Source organism: Brassica napus, chromosome C7 (assembly GCF_020379485.1).
Source record: "Brassica napus cultivar Da-Ae chromosome C7, Da-Ae, whole genome shotgun sequence".
NCBI classification, from domain to species: Eukaryota; Viridiplantae; Streptophyta; class Magnoliopsida; order Brassicales; family Brassicaceae; genus Brassica; species Brassica napus.
The window spans coordinates 52,123,183-52,147,299 of record NC_063450.1 but is presented as its reverse complement, the minus strand read 5'-3'; the positions used below and the strand labels follow the sequence as shown (position 1 = coordinate 52,147,299).

At 36.0% G+C, this 24,117-nt stretch overlaps 6 protein-coding genes and 1 pseudogene across 6 annotated transcripts; 3 read left to right on the top strand and 4 right to left on the bottom strand.

The window, feature by feature from the left end:
- The first annotated feature begins 1,937 nt into the window (after window positions 1–1,937).
- BNAC07G42830D lies at window positions 1,938–2,537 on the top strand. Its single transcript, XM_013850284.3, has one exon. The coding sequence runs from the start codon at window positions 2,027–2,029 to the stop codon at window positions 2,336–2,338; it is 312 nt and encodes a 103-aa protein (XP_013705738.1). The 5' UTR covers window positions 1,938–2,026; the 3' UTR covers window positions 2,339–2,537.
- A 764-nt stretch (window positions 2,538–3,301) lies between these two features.
- On the bottom strand, window positions 3,302–4,138 carry LOC106409543 (UPF0057 membrane protein At4g30660). The gene is made up of 2 exons (XM_013850161.3): window positions 3,635–4,138; window positions 3,302–3,531 (listed from the first exon to the last, which is right to left on the bottom strand). The coding sequence occupies exons 1-2, from the start codon at window positions 3,722–3,724 to the stop codon at window positions 3,394–3,396; spliced, it is 228 nt and encodes a 75-aa protein (XP_013705615.1). The 5' UTR covers window positions 3,725–4,138; the 3' UTR covers window positions 3,302–3,393.
- A 134-nt stretch (window positions 4,139–4,272) lies between these two features.
- LOC106408537 lies at window positions 4,273–7,148 on the bottom strand (annotated as a pseudogene).
- A 409-nt stretch (window positions 7,149–7,557) lies between these two features.
- Window positions 7,558–9,625, bottom strand: LOC106444758 (putative F-box/LRR-repeat protein 19). Its single transcript, XM_013886199.3, has 2 exons — window positions 8,750–9,625; window positions 7,558–8,501 (listed from the first exon to the last, which is right to left on the bottom strand). The coding sequence occupies exons 1-2, from the start codon at window positions 9,082–9,084 to the stop codon at window positions 8,000–8,002; spliced, it is 837 nt and encodes a 278-aa protein (XP_013741653.2). The 5' UTR covers window positions 9,085–9,625; the 3' UTR covers window positions 7,558–7,999.
- A 6,762-nt stretch (window positions 9,626–16,387) lies between these two features.
- Window positions 16,388–16,995, bottom strand: LOC106410987 (putative F-box/LRR-repeat protein 19). Its single transcript, XM_048764364.1, has 3 exons — window positions 16,664–16,995; window positions 16,496–16,598; window positions 16,388–16,426 (listed from the first exon to the last, which is right to left on the bottom strand). The coding sequence occupies exons 1-3, from the start codon at window positions 16,993–16,995 to the stop codon at window positions 16,388–16,390; spliced, it is 474 nt and encodes a 157-aa protein (XP_048620321.1).
- Window positions 16,996–18,579: 1,584 nt separating this feature from the next.
- Window positions 18,580–19,461, top strand: LOC106408538 (lectin-domain containing receptor kinase VI.3-like). Its single transcript, XM_048764363.1, has 3 exons — window positions 18,580–18,816; window positions 18,896–19,081; window positions 19,147–19,461. The coding sequence occupies exons 1-3, from the start codon at window positions 18,580–18,582 to the stop codon at window positions 19,459–19,461; spliced, it is 738 nt and encodes a 245-aa protein (XP_048620320.1).
- Window positions 19,462–22,045: 2,584 nt separating this feature from the next.
- On the top strand, window positions 22,046–23,761 carry LOC106444757 (LEAF RUST 10 DISEASE-RESISTANCE LOCUS RECEPTOR-LIKE PROTEIN KINASE-like 2.5). The gene has a single exon (XM_048763260.1). The coding sequence runs from the start codon at window positions 22,834–22,836 to the stop codon at window positions 23,644–23,646; it is 813 nt and encodes a 270-aa protein (XP_048619217.1). The 5' UTR covers window positions 22,046–22,833; the 3' UTR covers window positions 23,647–23,761.
- The last annotated feature ends 356 nt before the right edge of the window (window positions 23,762–24,117 follow it).

Below are 24,117 nucleotides of genomic sequence, written 5' to 3'. Positions count from 1 at the left end.
GCCGTAGAGTTCCGAGAAAGATTGATCCGAGGTCAAAGCCTTGATAAGTTGAGAACAGTCAGATTCACAGCGGAGCCTTGGGAGTCCAAGATCTCGACATTTTAAAACTGCTTCTCTTAACGCCATTCCTTCCGCGACCAGCGGAGATCCAACAAATCTAGCTGGCTCAGAGAAAACAGAGGTTCTGTTTTGCGACTTAATGATCCACCCGAGGCCTGCAGCTTTCTTAGCTTCGTTCCAAGCTGCGTCCGACCTCACTACCACACAGTCTTCCTGAAGAGATGCTCGTACTGGAGGGTGCTTCTGCTTCGTCGAGGTTTGAGCTTGACTTTGGTTCCATTCTCTCGCAGCCGCTGAAGCCAGCGTGATTACTTCCGTAGCAGTGGAGCCTTTATCATTAAACATGAGGCTATTCCTTGCCTTCCAGGGCTGCCATAAGATCCATGGAGCTAGAGATCCTGTTGCGATACCCGTCGGTGGGAGCGACTGACGAGCCAACATGCTGTTCCATTCGCTCCTTAACTCCGTGGCTCCAGCATATTCAATACTTGGCCAAACCGGTACCAATGCTCAGACACGTTTGGCAAAAGAACAATGCAAGAACAGATGATCAATCGTCTCAGGTAATCCACACAGTTTACACTTCCCATCTACCTTAATCTGTCGCGCTCTTAGTTGCTCGCCAACCGGCAAGGCTCTGTGAAACATTTTCCAAATGAAGAGTTTGATTTTTGGGGCAGTGTGAAGGTTCCAGACACTCTTTCTCCAGTTGAACTCCAGGATTGTAGCAGCATATCCAGTTTTGGTGGTGTATTCTCCGGACTCAGACAGAAGCCACATAAGCTTGTCCGGAGCACCCATCAGACTTGGTTTCAACATTTTAATCTTATGTTCCTCAAAAGGGAGCACTTGTTGTATCAGGTCCAGGTTCCATTCCCTTTTCTCCGGTAAGAACAAGTCTGCAACTGAGAGATTGATAAGAGCTTCAGGGGCAGGGCCCATAGGTCTCTCTTGTGCTGTGAGACTGAGCCATGGAGACTCCCAAACATTCAAACTTTCTCCATTTCCCACAGCCCAACCGGAGTTTTCATTTATTAAGTCGCGGCCTACCATAATGCCTCTCCAGCCATGAGAGCATGCGCTGCTTACCTGACAAGTAAGGAAATCACCCGAGGGACAATATTTTCCAAGCAAAATTCTCCCAAGCAACTTCGTCGGGTTACGAATCAGTCTCCAGCTGAGTTTTGTTAGGAACGCATCATTGATACTTTGAATATCACGAAAGTCTAGCCCTCTTTGATCTTTCGGGAGGATCATCTTTGACCACGCTATCCATGACATCTTGTTGGTGCCATAGATGTTGTCACCACCAAAATTTGGTCAAGGCTGCTTGAATTCTCTTGCACAGCGAGACCGGGAGCTGAAGCAAAGAGAATTGTTCTCTTCCTCCCACTTCGGTTGGCATAATCTTATATTTTTAAATTGAAAACCAAATGTATTAATTTAGAATATATTTATCATTAAACAAGACATGGGAATATGGGATCATCAAATCTAGAGAAAAATCACCTTATCTAATCGAAATACATGTCGTCCGAAGGATATGCCTCTAAACAATTGCCAATTGGGTTGAGAGACGCATAACACACAATTTCCAAAACATTTTGTTTCTTAAACATTTTATGGTATTTTCATTTATATATACGATGTAAAAACAATAAAAAATGTGAGTTTGTGAACCAAAGTTATATAACCAATAAGATATGGAACGTGACAAAACGTCTCTTGGGCAGTAAGAGATCTTTTCAACAACAAAAGCGCACACATACACATGAGCTGCCTTGACCTCATCAATGCCTTGTTGTGATGAGTTCTCTAAAAGTTTTGGTTGTGCGCACGAAATTGAAGTGAGACACTACTACTTTTCTCACAAAATTATAAATACACACACATACACTCATAACTTCAAAAAAAAAAAAGATTTATATTTTCTCAGTCTAAATTTAAACAAAGAAGATAAAAAAAGATGAGAACTTCTTCTCTTCTTTCTTTGTTCTTGATCGTCTCCGTCTTGCTACTTTCTCAATCCCACATAATTTCAAGCAAGACCGGATCCACGATCAAACCATTGGATCGTAAACTAGTTGAACATGAAGAGTACCCGGAAGGTTCGTCTCACGGTCATCATCACCATGGCCATCTTCGAGCTTTCGTGAAGAAAAGCAAGAAGTCCAAGAAGAAGAAGAAGTCATCGGCTACTAGAAATCTTCTCTCTAGCCCACTTACTTATCTATCTACTGTTGTGACTTCATTTGTTCTACTGCTCGCTGCATTCTAATCCATTTACCAAGATATTAGGTTGCGGCTTGTGGTTCTAATTGCTTTTAATTTCGCGTCAAATGGTTTGAATTTACATGCTTGATTGAGTTTGTATTTGTGATTGTTTGTTTTATTCTTGGGGCGAAAGTTTGTTAACTCTCTAACACTTGAAAATTGTTTTCCCTGATTGTCTATTAATGTGGTTCTTGTTAACGTTAGATGTTATTCTCACTTAAGGCTACAAAAGACATGAAAGATCCAACCCCATTAATTCATCCAACGATTAATCTGCTGCGTTTCATACTATTCTTCTAAGATTTAGAAAATCAAAATCAGTACACAACTACATGTAATTTCCAAGATAGTAATGCGTAAAATATGATATATATGTCGGTCATTCACTCATTGTATTAGAGTGCCGTGATATATACATTTATAGAGAGACCTCTCTCCCCCTTAACCATCTGAAAATAAAGAAAAACGAAGCCTAAACACTGACATCTTTGGAGAGGAAGACGTGCACAACAAGGCGACTCCAATCCATCAGATCAACCTTACTCTCTTCGAGTTTTCCCCACGAGATCCTCATTGACAATTGACAAAGTTTGTATGTTTCATAATGATATGAAGGGGGTTATGCACTCTTTGTAGAATCAGTTATAGAAGATCTTTTACTTGTCTCTCAATTCTCAAATGAATCTAATTATGTCTATAACGTAACCTACAATATGGTTGTATCCATACAAATGTCACACTGAGTAGGATGAGTGAAGCCGAGAGATATTCCTTTGCTTCAATGGTCTGTAGAGATAACAAATGCATCAATGTAACTTATATGAATATAACCTAACCTAGAAAATAAACTGACGCATTAACATTTTAGCAGGGCTAGTAGCCTGAATACTATAAGTTAACAAATAAATCAATCTCACCTTCAACCTTGCATATATATAAATTAAAAAGGATAAAAACAATGTATCAAACACAATGTTTTCTTCAATACACACGTAAACACATTACAAAGCAACTTATTAAGTACAAAGAGTTTAACAGTTTCAAAGAAACAAACAAATATCAAGTTGAGTAGTAGAGCGGGCGTCTAGCTTCATCAAAATACTCATCTCTGTTCTGGAACACAATCACGTAAAGAGCGTATATTATGCCAGGGAAATAGCCTAAGAGAGTCAGGACCAAGCAAATCAAGAACTCCACCTGCAACAAACAAAAGTTAAATATTAATTATGAAACTCCATCCCTGCAACCACTTCATTAGTCAGAGTTGATGATATCGAGAGAGAGTTAGAAGAGAGCTTACAGTGCAACATCCACGCCTGAGGCAAACTCCCAGAGGAGGAAGAAGGATAGCGATCAAGATCTCGCACAAGATTTCGCACTTGCTCGGCATTTTTCTCTAAAGATGTAGAAGAAACGGTGATCTTATAATGGAATTCACAGAGAAGAAGATCTTTAAGACAGAACACTGATTAGTTGTTGCCGGCACAGAGAACCAATGGAGAGTGAGAGAGCAAGCCACGTTTACAGTTCCGAGATTCAGTTACCTTGCCCCCACTCCTTAATTTTCATCTCAACGTGTATTAACACAGAGAATATGGTGCGACTTAACACACACACGATCCATATTTAAAAAAAAATATATAGTTGAAAGGTGAACCTTTAAATTTACTTCTCCTCTTGTTACCAATCAAAATACCACATAGATTAATAATAAATTTTTTTTTTTTTTAAATCTAAAATAATTGAAAAAAAATAATGACGCTCATTTTAATGACGCTAACGCCACTAACTAAACCTAAATCTTAAATTCTAAACCCTAAACCTTAAATCTAAACTCTAAATCCTAAATTCTAAACCCAAGCTCTAAACTCTAAACCCTAAACCTAAACCTATATCTTAAACCCAAATCCTAAACCCTAATCCCACACCGTAAACTCTAAACCCAAATCCTAAACCTTAAACTTAAACCCTGGATCTTAAACCCAAACCTAGACTCTAAACCCAAACCTAGACTCTAAACCCAAATCTTAAACCCTAAAGAAACAACATCAACATTAACCCAAACCTTTAGGATATATATAAGATTTGGGTTCAGGGTTTACGATTTGAGTTTAGGGTGCAGGAATTAGGTTTGGATATATGGTTTGAGTTTAGAGTCTATGGTTTAGGTTTAGGATATAGGGTTTGAGTTTAGGGTTTACGGTTTGGGTTTAAGGTTTAGGATTTAGGTTTAGGATATAGAGTTTGGATTTAGGGTTTAGGGTTTGGGTTTAGGGTTTAGGGTATAGATTTAAAGTTTAGAATTTAGTTAGTAGCGTTAGCATCATTAAAATTGGCGTTATTATTTTTTTCAATTATTTCAGATTTTTTAAAATAAAATTAATCTATTTTATTATTAATCTAGGTGATATTTTGATTGGTAATAAGAGGAGATGTGAATTTAAACCTAAGTATTGTTCTTGAAATAATGGAGTAGATAGCGAGATAGACTAATAAAAGTGGTCACAGAGATGACAAAGATGTGCGACTCGCTGCTGGACTTTTGGTTTGTTGTTGGTTTTCTCTTGAAAAAAATCAAGTCTCAGCTTAATGATAAATGCTACAACGCATTGTTGAATCTATTGGCTAGAATCGAGTTAGTCGGTGCGATGACACAACGAGTGTAAACAAATATGTTGGAGCAGGGTATGGTCTCTTCTCGAGACACTTACACCACACCTAACCTCATGATCAAGTCGTATTGCAAGATTGGTTATAAGGTCGAGAAAAGGCAGTATCCGTGTAAGATGATTTGCTCTTACGATGATGAACTAGCTTGACCTAAGGAAGAGTGGTTGATCTTGGCTACAATCAATTCTTGATAATGTGACCTTAGGTTTCCACACCTTATCTGTTTTGAGATACAACCCTTTTCTGCTTTGTTATAGTAACGTTTAGAAAGAAAGTATAAGATCATTATTCTTACGAATTTAAAATGTGATGAGCATAGAACCTAACAATTTTCTTGTTGAATTTATCTTCCACATGTTGTCACACTAAAAACCAATCACGAAAACAAAAAAAAAACAAGAAAAGTAGTAACAAAAACTATATGAATTAAATCAAATAATAAGGGCTGTGAAGTTTGGTTTCTTGATATCCGTCAAATCCTTTAAGTTGGAGATACTGCTAGTAAGGCCATCGCTAGCTAACTTCCTACACCCAAACAAGTCCAGATACTCTATGCGGACATCCTTTACAAAGTTTTGCAAGACTCTTATCAGACAATGTGGAGAAACGAAGTTCCAAGTGCTTCAGCTGATGCATGTGTTTCCCAATTACATGAGCATCAATATTCCCAAATATCAAGACGATAGATGGATCATCCAGATCGTTAGGAGGCACGAACCTGAACCTCGTACGCTGTAACCTCCAGACCTCTGCAAGATCCATCCAGTTACGTTTAAAAGTCTCAATACTCTTGCAATATACACCGATCATTTCCACACACGCACAAGATATCTCGTAGGAGCAGCTTATATCAAGTTCCTTGAGCTTAGGGCACATTAAGGCTATGTTCAACATCGATTCATCTGTAACCTGTGGGCAATACTTAACCCAAAGTACCTCGAGATTAGGACACCTACAAATATAAATGCATGAAACATGGAGTTTGGTAAGGAATTAACAAAACTCAAACAAAACTTATATGTTACATTTCAGAATAAATAAAAAGGCAATCCAAGTCCCACATCGGATATTAGACTGAATAAAGTCTAATATATATAGTTAGTCCAATCCCACTTAGTATGAGACTTTTTGAGAATAACAAACCAAGAACAAATTCGTGAGGGCTTAGACCCAAAGCAGACAATATCATATTAAGCGAGGGGTTGTACATCTGGTGACGGACATCTGGCTCTAGTTGAGCGTCTGGCCTCCAGCACGGGCATCCGGTCTGGTTCTAGTAGAGCATTTGGCCCAGGAGTGCTTCTGGTCCGTCACAACATTATACATAATTACGGACGAGGAGTTGACCTATTGGATAATTTTTTTGGATTTGATGGATTTAAAGGGTCATGAGTTCCATTTCCGTTAGGAGTGGTTTGTTCTTCTAAAAATAGTTAATTTAAAATGGTTTGAGCCTTGCTAATGTACGAACCTTTAGACATTAGAAAAAATAACCCGTTACACACCTAATTAGATCAAAATCTTCCCTGGAAGACTACCTCTCGGCGACGTACGAGATGGAGTGATCCGTACAATGCCTGACTCGAATCTCCTTTAGACCGCCCTGGCTCCAGTTCACAACAGACCGGAGGAGAGCATCAATTTTGTCTCCGAACTCAGGACACCACCACCACCAGCTGGTTGAACAGGGGAGAGACTGAAATTCGGTTTCGAGATCGAAGACAGAGTTGAGCGACGGGTCTTGGCATGCGTTCATCCAAGTCTTGCAGATGAACATCGCTCCGATGCATCTTTGTTCTAGGCTTAGCCGTGAGAAGATGTCGAGGAGACATTCCCTAGTCAAATCAGTCCAGTCAGGACCAAGTGCCCATCCCATAATGGTTGAATAAGCTTGTCCCATCTGATTGAGAACGAAGAATAATCTATCGAGAAAGAAGGTTATGTATGAGTTTAGAGACTGAATATCATAGCCACTTTTACGTATAACAACTTAGAAAAAGATGATGAGTTTAAATCTTAAGACCTTAGCTAGCTGTTAGAATTCTTGTGTCTCAAGTTACCTTCTTGATATTTAGACAGCTTCTTCTTCATTTCGATTCCTAAATATAAGTTATGCATAAGATCATCTCCAAAATGCACTCTATAATTTCAAATATGAATTTTTTTGCTCTCCAAAAAGGAACTTCAAAAGTGAAACTCTATATTTGAAGTTTCACTACTCAAAACTTCAAATTTGAAGTTTTACTACTCAAAATTTCAAATTTGAAGTTTCATATTTTTATTTGCATTTTGGTCCCTAAAATCACACATCACATTTATGATTCATAAATATTTTTTCGTTTATTGTTTTAATCCTTAAAAAAATTATATCTCATAAATATTTTAAATTTTGTTTACAGATTTTAAATTTTACACATAAAATTAAATAAAAATTTAAAATAAAATTTAAAATATTTTAAACTAGATTTAGACAACAATAATATACAAAAGAAACTTAACAAATTTAAAACTTACATGAAGATAAATAAATACATGGTTTCAAGTACTGTTTTGAATATTTCAATGAGAAATTATAACATGTTCTTAAATTCGTCTAATATTATTAAATAGTCTAAAATTTTATCAAAACGCATATCATTTTTAAATCCAGTATAATACAACTTGATCATTCTTTGATTCATAACTTGTCATGACCATGACAGTGTATTTAATAATTTTAGATGGAATATAATACAACTTGAATATTCTTTGATTCATAACTTGTCATGACCATGATCTGAGGTTCCACATTTTCGCTGTTTCGAGAAATCAACCATCCTCTGTTTTGTTGTTATAACGTTTACGAAGAAAGTATAGATAATTATTTTCATACAAATTTAAAATGAGAGCATAGAGCCTAACAATTATTTTCTTGAGTTTGTCAGGTGTTGCCGCACAAAAATGACAAAAGAAAATACAAGAAAAAAAAGTAGTAACACAAACTCTACGAACTAAATCAAATAATAAAAGCTGGGAAACTTGGTTTCTTGATCTCCTTCAAATGCTTTAAGTTGGAGATACTGTTGGTAACGCCATCGCTAGTCAACTTATTACAGCCGCACAAGTCCAGATACTCAAGATTAGAACATCCTTCACAAAGTTGGGCAAGACCATTATTAGACAATGTGGAGAATCGAAGTTCCAGGTGCTTCAGCTGATGCATGTGTTTCCCAATCACATAAGCATCAATATTCCCATATATCAAGAAGATAGATGGGTCTTCCATATAGTTACTAGGCACATATTTTGTGACCTCGGCTGGATCCATCAAGTTCCGTTTAAAAGTCTGAATGCTCTTGCAGCTCTTGCCAACCATATCCACACACACACAAGATATTTTGTAGGAGAAGCTAATATCAAGTTCTTTGAGATTAGGGCACATTAAGGCTATCTTCAACATCGAGTCATCTGTAACCTTAGGGCAATACTTAACCGATAGTACCTCGAGATTAGGACACCTACAAATAGGAATGCATGGAACATGCAGTTTGGTTAGAGATTCTGATTTTCAAACAAAATTCAAATGTTACACCTAACTATAATAAAAAGTTAATAAATTAATACTCGAGACCAAAAACTTTATTAGTCTATCGTATTTATAAATTTTATCGAGTATTAATTTATAAAGTTTTATCGAAGATAAAAACCTTTAATGGAATCAAGGGAAAATAAATAGGGAATCCTGAAAAGTTGAAACTGAGACTACCTCTCGGCGACGTACGAGATAGAGCTATCAGTACAATGACTGACTCGAACCTCCTTTAGACCGCCTTGGCTCCAATCCACAACAGACCGGAGGACAGAATCGATTTTGTCCCCGAACTCGGGACTCCACCAACAACTGAGAGAACCAGGAAGAGACTGAAATTTGGTTTCGAGATCGAAGACCAAGTTGAGCGACGGGTCTTGGCACCCGTTCATCCAAGTCTTGCAGACGAACATCGGTCCGGTCCATCTTTCTTCTAGGCTCAGCCGTGAGAAGATGTCGAGGAGACATTCTTGAGTCAACTCCGTCCAGTCAGGACCAAGCTCCCATCTCATAACCACTTTGTACGTACAACAACTTAGAAGAGGAAGAAGAAGATAAATAAAATCTTGTTAACTTAGCTAGCTGTTAGAATTCTTGTGTCCCAAGTTACCTTTTGAACAGTCTTCGCCTCGGGCTGAAAATGTCCAAATGTTTGGATTTGCCTCTAGCTGAATTGTCAAATGTTAGGATTTTTCAGCTGAATGTTGATTTGACATTCACAAATAACATCTTAAATACGTGGTTCCAAGTACTATTTGAAAATTTCAACAAGGAATCATAACAGTTTCTTTATAAAATTATCAAATATTTATAAGTCAAATCATTTTAAATCCAAATAATACTAAATTAGTTTGTTTACACTACGTGCATGTAAGCAGTTGCATTTTGAAAACTACACAAAGTATTAGATATAATAGATGTTGGTGGTACTTCCGCATCGTTCCTAAAAACAAATCTCATTAACTGATTAGTTTCGCAGCATGAATTATACAAGACACAATAGTAGTCCGTTACACGTTGTCGCATATTTATTAATCTAAATGTAGAGCAAGTAGTTGTATCATCCAAATGGTTGTAACGTGTAAATTCATTTTGCCAAACGAAAGTATTATATCAAAGTCAAACCAACATATAACTAGCACTAGAATATTCTTTTTATCAACATGTACTATGCGGATCTAACTTCCGGTAATGGTAGAACAATGACTTGATACCAGCCTAAACTATTAGTTTTTAGTATCAATTGTTGGAAATATTATTTTACCACATACAAACAAAATTAAGCCTTAGTCTAAAAGGATGTCAAAATTAAGAGGGCTGAGTTTCGATTCCCGAAAAAGACGAATTATGCAGAAAATTGGAGAAAATACTTACAAGAGATCTTCAACATGGCGCAAAGAGTACTGTCAGGAATAGATCTCACAGAGTGGCTCAGGGTGATGCAGTCTGACGTGAATTCTCATAAGACATGTAAAATTATCGGCTATAATATCGTATATATAATCTTTTTCATAGTATGTAATAACATAATAATCATACCGATGTTTGTCGAAACAAATAAATTATACATTATAAGGTAATTATTTCTTACAAATTAAATTTAGAAACAAGCGTAAAACATAAAACCTTGCAAAACATTGGTTGAATTTATGTTTTATGGTTGTTATCACCAATTAAAAACCAATCGCATAAAAATCCAGAAAAACAAAGTTAAAGAAAGCTGACTTTTTAGAACTCAACCAAAGAAATAACGAAATACAATCATCAAATACAAAACAATATGCGTTCAGTTAATGTAATAGGGCCGTTGTAAGATCGTCATCCATTATGTTCAACACCATCGTATTCTTCAAACAACTTATTTAACCATTCAAGATCAATTTCAACATCCATTCCCAGAGCTTCACCCAAAACATCAAAATCTGGTTTCTTGATCACCTTCAAATTCTTCAACTTTGAGATAGCTTTAGTAACACCTTTGCTAGTCAAGCGCCCACACCCGAACAAGTCCAAGTACTCTAGATTCGAACATCCTTCACAAAGATCGACAATTGCACTATCAGTCAATGAGGAGAATAGTCGAAGTTCCAGGTGCTTCAACTGACTCATGTGTCTAACAATCGTATCCGCTTCAATGTCCCCATGATACTCGAAAGATAGATACTGCACATAGGTGCAATGCCTTAACCTCTTGACCTCGGAAGGCTGATAATTTGTGAGATTATGAGAGCTTCTAAGTGTTTTAACCGTGATGAAGCACACGAACAAAGTAAAAAGGAGTGAAGTAACCGTAAGTATTTGAGAGAGAAGAGAAATTTGAGAATTTAAGAGAATGAGAGGATTTGTGAGATTGAGAGAATGAAAGAAATGTTTGTATTGAATTGTGTGTTTAATTGTGTAACATACATGGTGTATTTAAAGGAAACAAAAGCAATAAACACTCAATGGTGGAAGAATAAATAACTAGTAGTGGATTAGCCACTCCTCCCCATTTGGTAAGTGATATGGCCACTCCTCCCACTTCTTCCACTAACTAGTAGTGGACTAGCCATTCCTCCCCATTTGGTAAGTGATATGGTCACTCCTCCCACTTCTTCCACTAACTAGTAGTGGACTAGCCATTCCTCCCCATTTGGTAAGTGATATGGCCACTTCTCCCACTTCCTCCACTACTTCCCTTTGTTTAATTCTTCATGTCAACACTCCCCCTCAAGCTTGACAGTAGTGAGTGTCAAGCTTGGAAAGCCATGAAGTATTCCCTCATTAAAAACTTTTCTTGGAAAAACCACTTGGGATAAAAACCAAGCAAAGGAAAAAGAGTAGAATACTCCACGGTGAGGAGATCATTGACATGGAAGGTTTATGAGTCCAAGTCTTGGAAGAATGGACTCACAAACTTTGCTACTGGCCGCCTTGGTGAAGATGTCAGCCAGCTGATCCGCACTTCTTGTATAACATGGGAGAATCACTTGCTGCTCCACTGCTTGTCTGACCTTGTGGCAGTCTACTTCTATGTGCTTTGTCCTTTCATGAAAGACTGAGTTGGATGCAATGTGTATTGCGGCTTGGTTGTCACAGTGCATGGTCATGGGAGAGGTGATCTCAATTCCCAAGTCGCCTAAAAGCCCCTTTATCCAGATAAGCTCACTGGTTAGCTTCCTCATTGATCTGTACTCTGCTTCTGCGCTTGAACAAGATACTACTTTCTGTTTCTTGCTCTTCCAAGTGACAAGATTCCCTCCAATGAATGTACAATAACCGGTGGTTGACCTTCTGTCTACTCTATCTCCAGCCCAATCTGCATCACAGTATCCTATCACCTCAGTGTTCTTGTTGCAAGCCATCCATACACCTTGTCCTGGCGCTTCTCTTAAGTATCTTAGAATCCTCTCCACCATGTTCCAGTGATGAACCTTGGGAGTTTGCATGTGCTGGCTCACTTGATTAACTGCGAAACACACATCTGGCCGAGTGATGGTTAGATAGATCAGCTTCCCAACCATCCGTCTATACTGCTTGACATCTTCAAATGGAGTGTCTTCATACTCCCCCTCTCGCAATACCTTGTAACCTTCTTCAAGTGGTGTCTTGGCATGTCTTCCTCCAAGATCTCCTGCCTCCTTTAATATGTCCAGGGTATACTTTCTTTGGGACATGAATAATCCTTCCTTTGATCTGCACATCTCAATGCCAAGGAAGTACTTCAGTTCTCCCAGGTCTTTGATGTCAAATGCGGCCTTGAGAAATGTCTTGGTTAAACTGATCCCCTCCTTGTCACTACCCGTGATGATGATGTCATCCACATAGACTAGAATTACCGTAATTCCTTGCTTGCTGGTGAGAGTGAAGAGTGTGTGATCCGCTTGAGACTTCACAAATCCCCTTCCATTCAATGTAGTGCTTAGCTTGTGGTACCAAGCTCTTGGTGATTGCTTCAAGCCATAGATTGCCTTTCTGAGTCTAAGAACATTCCCTGGTTTCACCATTTCTTCCATCCCCGGAGGTGGTTTCATATACACTTCATCTTCTAGTTCTCCTTGCAGGAAAGCATTCTTCACATCCATTTGCCAAAGGTCCCATTCTAGGTTCACTGCTAATGAGAGTAGAATCCGGATTGTATGAAGCTTGGCCACTGGTGCAAAGGTGTCTAGATAGTCCTCTCCATACACTTGTGTGTATCCTCTTGCCACCAGTCTGGTCTTCTTTCTTTCTGGCTTCCCATTTGCAAGATACTTAATGGTATGTATGAGTCTGCTGGTCACGGCTTTCTTCCCTTTTGGAAGTTCTGTCTCATACCAGGTGTTGTTCTTCTCCATGGCCCTCATTTCATCATCCACCGATATCCTCCATTCATCATCTTCCATAGCTTCTGCATATGTTCTTGGTATCCATTCCAGGTCCAATGAACTCATAAAGACTTGATGTTCTTCTGGATAGTGAGCTAGGGAGCATAATCCACTTTCTGGATGTGCCACAGCTTGAGCATTGTAGTAAACAAAATCATTTTTAACCCAATCTGAGGCTGGTCTTCTGATCCTTGTACTTCTCCTTAGGACTTGTGTCTGCTCAGGTTCATTACTGCTGCTTGGTTCTCCTTCTTGAGCTTCAGTGTCTGGTTGTCCCATCTCATCTTGATCATGAGATAATACTGGGTTTTCTTCAGGTTGAGCTTGCGCCGGTTGATCTTCATTCCCCCCTTCATGGTCAGGATGAGAGTCTTCAGTGTTATGAACCATGGTCTCTTTATAAGGAGTAGTGTCCCGGCCTTTCTCTGGTTCCTTTTCTAGGTTAATGCCGAGTCTTTCCATAAGAATCTTCAGGTTGTTAGCTCTGTCCGAGGCAGAATGAGATAGATCTTTGAGTTCCTCCCAACTCTTCTCATCATAATAGGCCTTGGATTCCATGAACTTAACATCTCTGGATACTAGGACTCTCCTTGTCTCTGGTACATAGCATTTGTACCCCTTTTGGTGCGTAGAGTATCCAATGAACATTGCCTTTGTGCTCTTTGCCTCCAGTTTGTTTCTTAGTTCTCCTGGAATCAAAACAAAGCACACACACCCAAACACACGCAAATGATCAATTGATGGTCTAGATTTGTTTAGTACCTCATATGGGGTGGCATCAAAGAGGACTCTTGTAGGTGTGCGGTTGATTAGGTAGGTGGCTGTGACTACTGCATCCCCCCAAAACCGCTTGGGTACATTTGTATGGAACATCATACTCCTTGCCACTTCCATCAAGTGTCTATTCTTTCTTTCAGCCACACCATTTTGTTGGGGTGTGTAAGGACAGCTGGTTTGTTGAATGATTCCATGTGAGGCTAGATGTTGTTTGAAGGCTGTGCTAGTATATTCACCACCATTATCTGATCTAAGAATTTTAATCTTAACATTGAAATGGTTAGTAATATAGTTCTGAAAATTTTTAAATGCTTCTAGCACCCTATCCTTAGATTGCAACAAAGTGATCCATGTGTATTTAGATTTTTCATCAATGAATGTCACAAAATATTTATGTTGTTCTCTAGATACACATGGAGCAGTCCACACATCAGAGTGAATCAAATCAAAGCAGTTTTCATATTGGGTTTTTGATTTAGGAAACACAGTTCTGCAATGTTTTCCTAATATACACGCTTCACACTCATTTTTAAAGGAAATACTAGGCAACAGGATGTTCAAGGCACGAGAATGGGGATGTCCTAGTCTAGCATGCCAGATTTCATCTTTAGGGAATTCAGAAACAGAATGAAACACACACGATAATTGAGATACAGGTCTTGTGTCCTCAAGTAAGTACAAGTCTCCCTTGGTAACACCTTTGCCAAGCAACTTACTAGAATCAATATCCTGAAAGTATACACTGTTAGGCGTGAAAGTAACTTGACAATTGAGATCATTAGTTACTTTTTTAACAGACAGTAGATTTGAGGCAAATGTAGGCATATAGAAAGCTTTAGATTCTTTATCAAACAATCTAAGTTCACCTACACCTTTTATTGGAATTTTATCTCCATTTGCTATCATCACATTTCCTAAAGCCGGTTCTATGTTCTTAATCAGTTCTAAATCACTTATCATGTGATGAGAAGCACCAGAGTCTATAACTAAGGGCTTAGCCGATTTAAAATTATTCATAGAACCATTTGCATTGTGAGAAGTATTAAGGGAGATACCAAGAGTTTTAGATATACCAGATTCCTTGAGAGCCTTGATGAGAGCGGTTAAGTCAGACTTCTTGATGGTCTCATCTAGATTGGCTCTTGGCGTGGCATAGCCTGATGTGGAGGCAGTAGCTCTTCCCACACCTAGGTTGCTTATACCCATGGTGATTGGTGTTGTTGGCTCAGCACCATCAGTTGAGAAATTGGCTCTTGCATCTTGGTATTGAGGGCGGTTGTCCCTAAATTTGTTGGGCTTGAGGTGCGGATGTAGTATCCAGCATTTGTCCTTCATGTGGCCCTTCTTCTTGCAGTGATCGCATGTCAAGTTTTTCTTCTCATCTAGCTTGTAAGCTGCCTTGTTTGACACGGCTCGTTCAGCTTGATGTGCCATGTTTAAGTCTCCCTTGCCTCCAAATAAGCCCACAGAGCCTTCTTCCTTCTGAATTTGAGCGCATACTTCATCCAGGTCAGGTAACTTGTCAGCTCTCAGGATGTGCTTGATTAAGCTCCCATAAGATGGATTAAGCGTGAGCAGTAGTCCAAACACTCTGTCCTCTTCACGCCTGGTTAAGAGAGTGGCGGGGTCGGTAGTATGTGGTCTGAGTAGTTCCATCTCTGCCCAAAGAGACCGGAACTTGCCAAAGTGAGGCTGGAACTCCATATCTCCTTGGTTGAGGGTATTGATAGCTCTTTTTACTTCAAAGACCCTTGTAAGGTTGGAGGTATTTCCATACACTTTGTAGAGTGTATCCCACAGCTGCTTGGTAGTTTCACAGTAGGAGTAAGACTCCATGATGGCGGGTTCTAGGGAGCTAAGGAGCACTGTGAGAACCATGAGATCTTCCTGAGCCCATTTGTCTTCATCAGTAGCTACCACAATCTCCTGTCCATCTTCTCCTTGGGTGGTTTGTTTTGGAGCTGCTTCTGCTGAGACATGACTCCACAAACCCTTTCCTCCAAGGGCAATCTTCACCATCCTGGCCCACAAGAGGTAGTTAATCCCCTTCAGGGTCACAGGTATGCTGATGCGGTTGTTGTTATTGTTGTTGTTGTTCTCCATCTTAGGGATTTACTTGGTCAGAGGTAGAGTTTAAGAACTAGAAACAGAGTTTTGATTTTGCGGAATTTAGAAAGGTTTCAAGATTGAACCTTGCTCTGATACCATGATAATTTGTGAGATTATGAGAGCTTCTAAGTGTTTTAACCGTGATGAAGCACACGAACAAAGTAAAAAGGAGTGAAGTAACCGTAAGTATTTGAGAGAGAAGAGAAATTTGAGAATTTAAGAGAATGAGAGGATTTGTGAGATTGAGAGAATGAAAGAAATGTTTGTATTGAATTGTGTGTTTAATTGTGTAACATACATGGTGTATTTAAAGGAAACAAAAGCAATAAACACTCAATGGTGGAAGAATAAATAACTAGTAGTGGATTAGCCACTCCTCCCCATTTGGTAAGTGATATGGCCACTCCTCCCACTTCTTCCACTAACTAGTAGTGGACTAGCCATTCCTCCCCATTTGGTAAGTGATATGGTCACTCCTCCCACTTCTTCCACTAACTAGTAGTGGACTAGCCATTCCTCCCCATTTGGTAAGTGATATGGCCACTTCTCCCACTTCCTCCACTACTTCCCTTTGTTTAATTCTTCATGTCAACAAAGGCTGCATTGAGTTTCGTTTCAGAATCTGAAGATTTTTGCAATTCGTACCCACCATTTTCATACACGCACAACATATTTTAAAAGAGCAGCTTACATCAAGTTCTTTAAGCTTAGGGCAGTTTAATGCTATCTTTCTCATCGACACATCTGTAACCTTTGGGCAATATTTAACCCAAAGTATCTCAAGATTTGGGCACCTGCATATCAAAAGATTATATCAAACGTCTGTAGTTAATCACCAAACAAACTGAGAGGTACGTACCTCTCGGCGACGTATGAGAGAGATTTATCCGTACAATGTCTGACTCGAACTTCCGTCAGACTGCCTTGGCTCTGGTCGACAGCAGACCGGATGGTTGAGTCCACTTTTTCCTCGAATTCGGGGCTCCACCAGTAAAACGACTCAGGGGAAGACAGAAACTCAGCTTCGAGATCCAAGACAGTGTTGAAGGACGGGTCTTGACATAAGTTCATCCATGTCTTGCAGACCAGCATTGGTCCGTTCCATCGTTGCCCCATGCTCAGCCGTGAGAAAATGTCTAGGAGACATTCCGGAGCCAACTCTGACCAGTCATGGTGCAGTCTTGATCCCATCTGATCGAGAATAAAGAAGAATATATTGAGAAAGAAGATTTTAGCTAGGATCCTAGTGATTGAATATGTCTAGAATAGAGTATATCATATTTGATCAAATAAAATGCTAGTTTTCAGAATTCTTGTTTCTTGATTTACTTTGCGTTTATATGCAGAAAGCGATTCTGACTTCTTCGCCAGTTATAAAATCCAAGATATCTTCATCTTTCCTCTGTCGTTGACTCCTCAAGAGAGAGGGCTTGGTCGATCTTGTTTTGGAATAAACTTTACGAATAGTCTTCTGTTAGAACTATCTCCAATATTTATCCCCTAAACTATATTTGCGAAGTGATTTTGCCACGTGTCTTTTCTACGGTCAACTTCACAAAACAAATATGACATGACTACTAAAATTGATGACATGTCTTATAAACATGGACAATTGCATTTAATGTTAATTTATATTTTTGGTAAACTTTTTAAAATATGGTAATAACTCATATATTACATTTAATGTTAATTTATATTTTTGGAAATTTTTTTAGAATATGGAAATAACTCATAAATCATCATTAAAATAAATATATTCAAATATGGCATTATAAATTTCGAAATATAATTTAATTATATATTTTTAAATTATGCAATTTTATTACTAAAATTTTCAAAAATGTATACAATTTTTTTAGAATATCTACAAATTTTATAAATATTGTTTAATTTTAATTTTTGGTAATTATGCAACTTTTAAAAATTTATTTAATATATTTAAATAAAATAAATAGATAGAAAAATCTATCTAAGATTATAATTTCAAATATATACATGCATATTCTTAAATATAATTTTTATTTTTAATTAAATCAAATTTGTATTAAAATATTGATACGAAAAAAAATTTTACAATATTAATAAAATTTTATTTTAAAATATAATTTATATTTATCTGTTAAAAAATAATTTAAATTTTTTTACTGCACATAGTGCAGGAAGACACCTAGTATGTTTATATTTTTCCTCAAAAATATAAATTTTAGAACGAAGTTCTCTAACGTATTGCTATATTTTTCCTCTAAATATAGCAATTTCTTATGGTTCCCATAAAAATATACTATTCATAAAGAATTAATTTTTCTTTCTATTCCCTATCATTTTTTGTTTAAAGAATAACAAACCAAAATTATTCTTCATTATTTTTGAGAAGAAATAATCAAAATTATTCCATTTGTTCCTGAAATGGTCACCAGTCAAAACCCTAAATTTCAAATACCGGTTTAGTGATATTAAGTTGAACCAGAAAGCAGGGTTCGGTTAAAGGTGGTTCTCGTGTGTTGAACTTGAAACTTGAAAGCGTCTAGCTGAAATAGAAGTTGTGTTTAGTCGTTTTGAAATAATATGTGCGTGTGATTGTGATTTGTGACCAAAGCGTTGAAAAGGAAGATAAGACTTTTCTTGTTCAAAAGTCAAAACTTTGAAAATCCCTTCTTGCTCTTACGACTTGCATTGCATGATCATCGAATCACCAAGGATAAACCAAACTCCCAATTATATATTCTTTTACTTCTAACCCGTTCTCTCTGTTCTTGCTTTCCTATGTCTACACTCATGGTCTCATTTTTGCTCGTACTCTTCCAGTTTTTAATCTTCTCTGTTCAAGCTCAGAGTGGAGAGTGGGAGACACCACCACCACCACCACCAACAGAGTTCATTTTCAAAGGTTTTAGGGAAAACAACAACTCGGAGATTCAAACAGAAGGAGCAGCTGCCATCAAACCCGATGGACTACTGAGACTCACCGATGGAAACTTAAGCGTCACTGGAACAGCGTTCTACCGCAAACCGGTGAGGCTGCTTGACCATAGCAGCAACCTCAATCACTCAAAAGTTTGTTCGTTTAGCACTTCTTTCGTCTTCACTTTAGTCCCTTCCAGCTCTAGCAAACGGAGGTAGTTTCGGCTTCACCTTCACACTATCTCCCACCCCAAACCGTCCAGGCGCCGACTCTGGCCAATACTTTGGACTTCTCAACGAGACCAACGACGGGAATCCAACGAACCACGTTTTCGCAGTCGAGTTCGATACTATACAAGGGTTTAAGGACTGGACGGTACTCATGCAACAACAGGCAATCACATCGGTTTGAATTTTAACAGTGTCACCTCGGATGTCCAGGTCCCGGTAGCTTATACAACTGAAGATGAAGTAAAAGAGGAAGGTTTCCAGCTCGAACCAATCATAATCCGTTTGGATTACAACGGACAAAACCAAGTGCTGAGTTTGATCGTTTCCTTTGCCAAACTTCCAATTGCCCCATCAACCCCATTCATCTCCCATGTTGTTCCAAAACTGTCGGAGATCGTGCAAGAAGAAATGTATGTTGGATTCACCGCAGCCACAGGAAAAGATAGGTCGAGTGCTCATTATTTGATGGGTTGGAGTTTCAGAAGCTGTCGAGATGGTTTAACTGCAGACAGTCTAGTTTTATAGGAACTTCCTCTTTGGCAACAGCTCAAGAATAAAGGTTTCAATATCATTTGAGATTCCCTCAACTTATCTCAGATTTTAGTTTGATTCCATACTCACAAGGTATACTTTCTTAAACGTTTTTCAGATCGTCAATCCACAGTCACAAAGATTCTCATAGGTTAGATACCTAACCACAAAATCTTTAGATTTCTTTGATAAAAAAAATAACTAATAGAATGGGAAAATAGGCATTTCATTCCCGAAGTATTTGAAATCGGTAGTTTTAATACTTAAGTATTTCTCTCGCATAATTATTTTCCAACTAATAGTTAACTGCGTGAAATTAAGAATAAAATAGTCAACTATTAATTGATGAACAGAAAAATAACAGTTTTCTATCAATTTTTTTAACTTCTATATTATAATCATAACTAGGATAAGACATGCGCCTTGCGCAGGGTGAATTTATTTGTATATATTTCGATAGTTTCTTTTATATATTTGATCATTTTATTTATATATATAAAATATTTTTTGTTGTTATTATATAATTTCTTTCCGATGGATCGGATCAATTTTTATTAAAAATAATGGAACAAAACTATAATTAATACATCATGGGTTGATCGGATTGACATTAAACAAATTATGACATAAAAACTTTATTTTTCCATAGAACACGTTCTTGAAAAAAAGTGAACAGTATTGTTTTCACATTTGAATTATTTTGACTTTTATCTTCCATATGGTTTTGAAAGCTTTCAAATCAACCATCGAATTGATACATGTCATTTTAATGTTTTTAGTCGTATACTTACGGAAAACTTACATTTTTGTAATTTAAAGTCGTTTTAAAAAATTCAAAATATAACATATAAGAAAAAATATAACATATAAGAAAAATATAACATATAAGGTGTCCTCATTTTTGTATTTTAAAGTCGTTTTAAAAAATATATATAACATATAAGGTTTCCTCATTTTTGTAATTTAAAGTCATTTTAAAAAATTCAAAATATAACATATAAGAAAAAATCTAATTTTTTTATTATATGGTTAATGTGATTGTTTATTTTTTTTAATAATATAAAATTAAACAAAATAAAGAAGGATGCAAAAATTGTTATCAAATCTTTATTATTTATAATCATTAATTATCATATATATGTAAATCATATTAGGTAATTTCGTAATTTTTATTTTGTGAAAGAATACACACTTCTTATATTTTAGGTTAATATAATGTTCTCTAGTGTACATTAAACAAATTATGACATAAAAACCTTATTTTTTTCTTCGAACACATTCTTGAAAAAGTGAACAGTATTGTTTTCACAGTTAAATTATTTTGACTTTTATCTTATATATGATTTTGAAAGCTTTCAAATCAACCCTCAAACTGATACATGTCTTCTTTTTTTTAACACAAAACTGATACATGTCATTTAAATGTTTTTAGTCGTATACTTAAGAAAAACTTACATTTTTATAATTTAAAGTCGTTTTAAAAAATTCAAAATATAACATATAAGAAAAAATCAAACATATAAGAAAAAATATAACATATAAGGTTTCCTTATTTTTGTAATTTAAAGTCGTTTTAAAAAAAAATATATAACATATAAGGTTTCCTCATTTTTGTATTTTAAAGTCGTTTTAAAAAATTCAAAATATAACTTATAAGAAAAAATTTAATTTTTAATTATAGGGTTAATGTGATTGTTTATTTTTTTAATAATATAAAATTAAACAAAAATGAAGAATGATGCAAAAATTGTTATCAAATCTTTATTATTCATAATCATTAATTGTCATATATATGTAAATCTTATTAGGTAATTTTGTAGATTTTATTTAAGGAAAGAATACACACTTCTTATATTTTAGGTTAATATAATGTTCTCTAGTGGACATTAAACAAATTATGACATAAAAACCTTATTTTTTCCATCGAAACATTCTTGAAAAAAGTGAATAGTATTGTTTCTACAGTTAAATTATTTTGACTTTTATCTTCCATATGGTTTTCAAAGCTTTCAAATCAACCATCGAATTGATACATGTCATTTTAATGTTTTTAGTCGTATACTTAAGGAAAACTTACATTTTTGTAATTTAAAGTCGTTTTAAAAATAAATCAAAATATAACATATAAAAAAATTCTAACATATAAAAAAAATATACCATATAAGATGTCCTCATTTTTGTATTCTAAAGTCGTTTTAAAAAAATATAACATATAAGGTTTCCTCATTTTTGTAATTTTAAAGGCATTTTAAAAAATTCAAAATATAACATATAAAAAAAATCTAATTTTTTAATTATATGGTTAATGTAATTGTTTAATTTTTTTTAATAATATAAATTTAAACAAAAATGAAGAAGGATGCAAAAATTGTTATCAAATCTTTATTATTCATAATCATTAATTGTCATATATATGTAAATCATATTAGGTAATTCCGTAGATTTTATTTAAGGAAAGAATACACACTTATTATATTTTAGGTTAATATAATGTTCTCTAGTGTTATATAATTATGAAATAATGTGACACCATTAGATTAAACTATACTTTATATTAGATGCTCTAGAATTCTTTGAAATAAAATTTAAAAGGCATTTAGAGTGCCACCTAGGATTTGGGGTTTTTTTTAATTAATATAAAATTAAGGTTCTAATTTTTCAAATGCTTCTCAATTAATATATAGGGGATTTTACGTAGTCAATGATTAGTTGGTAAATAAATATATGCATATAATACTTGAGTATTTAATTTGTCAATTGAATACATGAAGAATTAAACTGTTGATTTCAAATACTTTAGAAATAAAATGCCCTAATAGAATCTTGTTTTTTTTTTCCTTAGCTGCGAGTCTGACAGTAAGAGCATGATTATCTGGGGTCCTTAGTGGGTTTCTTAGTGCGTGGGTCCCCACAAAATCCTTAAGGATCGGTTACAAAAACTACTAATTAAGAACCGATCTTAGTGAGTTTCTTACACTTTTCGCGGGCCCCACTGACACGTGGCGGCCCGCGATTGGTTTGCTTTTTAATTTTTTTTTTTTTTTTTAAACTAAGAAACCCATTCGGTTTCTTAGGGATAATCATGGCCTAAGTATTCTTGTGGTGTTGGGGGTCGTAGCATTTTTTATCAGAAAGAGGAAAACATCAAATGCTCAGAGAAGAAAAACCCTCAAGGCTCTTACCCTGCTGAAGCATTATCACTACAATGAAGTGAAGAGGTTTACAAACTCATTTGCTTGTGTAGTTGGGAAAGGAGGATTTGGAACTGTTTACAAAGGAAACCTTCCTGATGGCCGTAAGGTCGCGGTGAAGGTTTTGAAGGACTCAAAGAGCAATGGTGAAGATTTCATCAACGAAGTCGCCAGTATGAGCCAAACATCTCATGTCAACATTGTTTCTTTGGTTGGATTCTGCTATGAAGGATCAAAAAGAATGATTGTTTATGAATTTCTAGAGAATGGGTCTTTGGATCAATTTATATCCACAAACGCGGCCTCATCAATTGCTGAATGGAGAAGAACGCTTTACGATATTTTACTAGGAGTTGCTCGTGGTCTTGAGTACTTGCACTACGGCTGCAAAACAAAGATTGTGCATTTCGACATTAAACCGCAGAACGTGTTGTTGGATTGCAATCTTTGCCCCAAAGTTTCTGACTTTGGCCTCGCTAAGCTCTGCGAGAAAAAAGAGAGCATCATGTCACTGTTGGACACAAGAGGCACGATAGGGTACATTGCGCCAGAGATGATCTCCAGAGTTTATGGTGGTGTGTCTCACAAGTCAGATGTCTATAGCTATGGAATGCTGGTACTTGAGATGATTGGTGCAACAAACAAAGACACTGTCGAAAACCCTACCTCAAACACTAGCTCGATTTATTTCCCAGATTGGATTTATAATGATCTTGAAAATGAACAACAGAGTAGGCTTTATGGGGATGATGACCTAACCAAAGAAGAAGAAGAAATCACGAAGAAGATGATCTTGGTGGCTCTGTGGTGTATCCAATCTTATCCATCGAATAGACCATGCATGAAAAGAGTTGTAGAGATGATGGAAGGAAGTTTGGATGCTCTTGAAGTCCCTCCTAGGCCTGTTTTTCAAGTTCCCATTGCGCCTCTTCAAGAATCTTCCACAGTTTTGAGGGATATTTCGGTTTACATAGGCTTTAATTGGTAGAAGGGATGATAAAGCAATAGCAGTATGCTATATAAACAGTAAGCTGCGAAAATTGTATGTTTTAATTAAACTATATTTAAAAGAATATTTGGTAGAACAGTATGAACATGTTATTTAAAATTATTATATTAGTACATAATATATAATATATTTATTTCTTTGGAATATATTTCTAATATATATATTAATATATAAAATTAAGAAAGATATATAATTAATTTATTTTATGTAATAGTATTAACAAATTTGTTTATATCAAAAATGTTATTTTAAAAATAAATTTTACAATTAAAATAAATATTTTTATAAATAATATTTAACATTAAAAATATAATTTAATTTGTGTAATTAAATTTTAATTTAAATGTGAAATATTATTTTAAAAAATATATATATTAATTGTAAAATTGTTTTTATAATAACATTTTTCGATACAAACATAATTTTCTAAAAATTACTTTTGATTTTCTA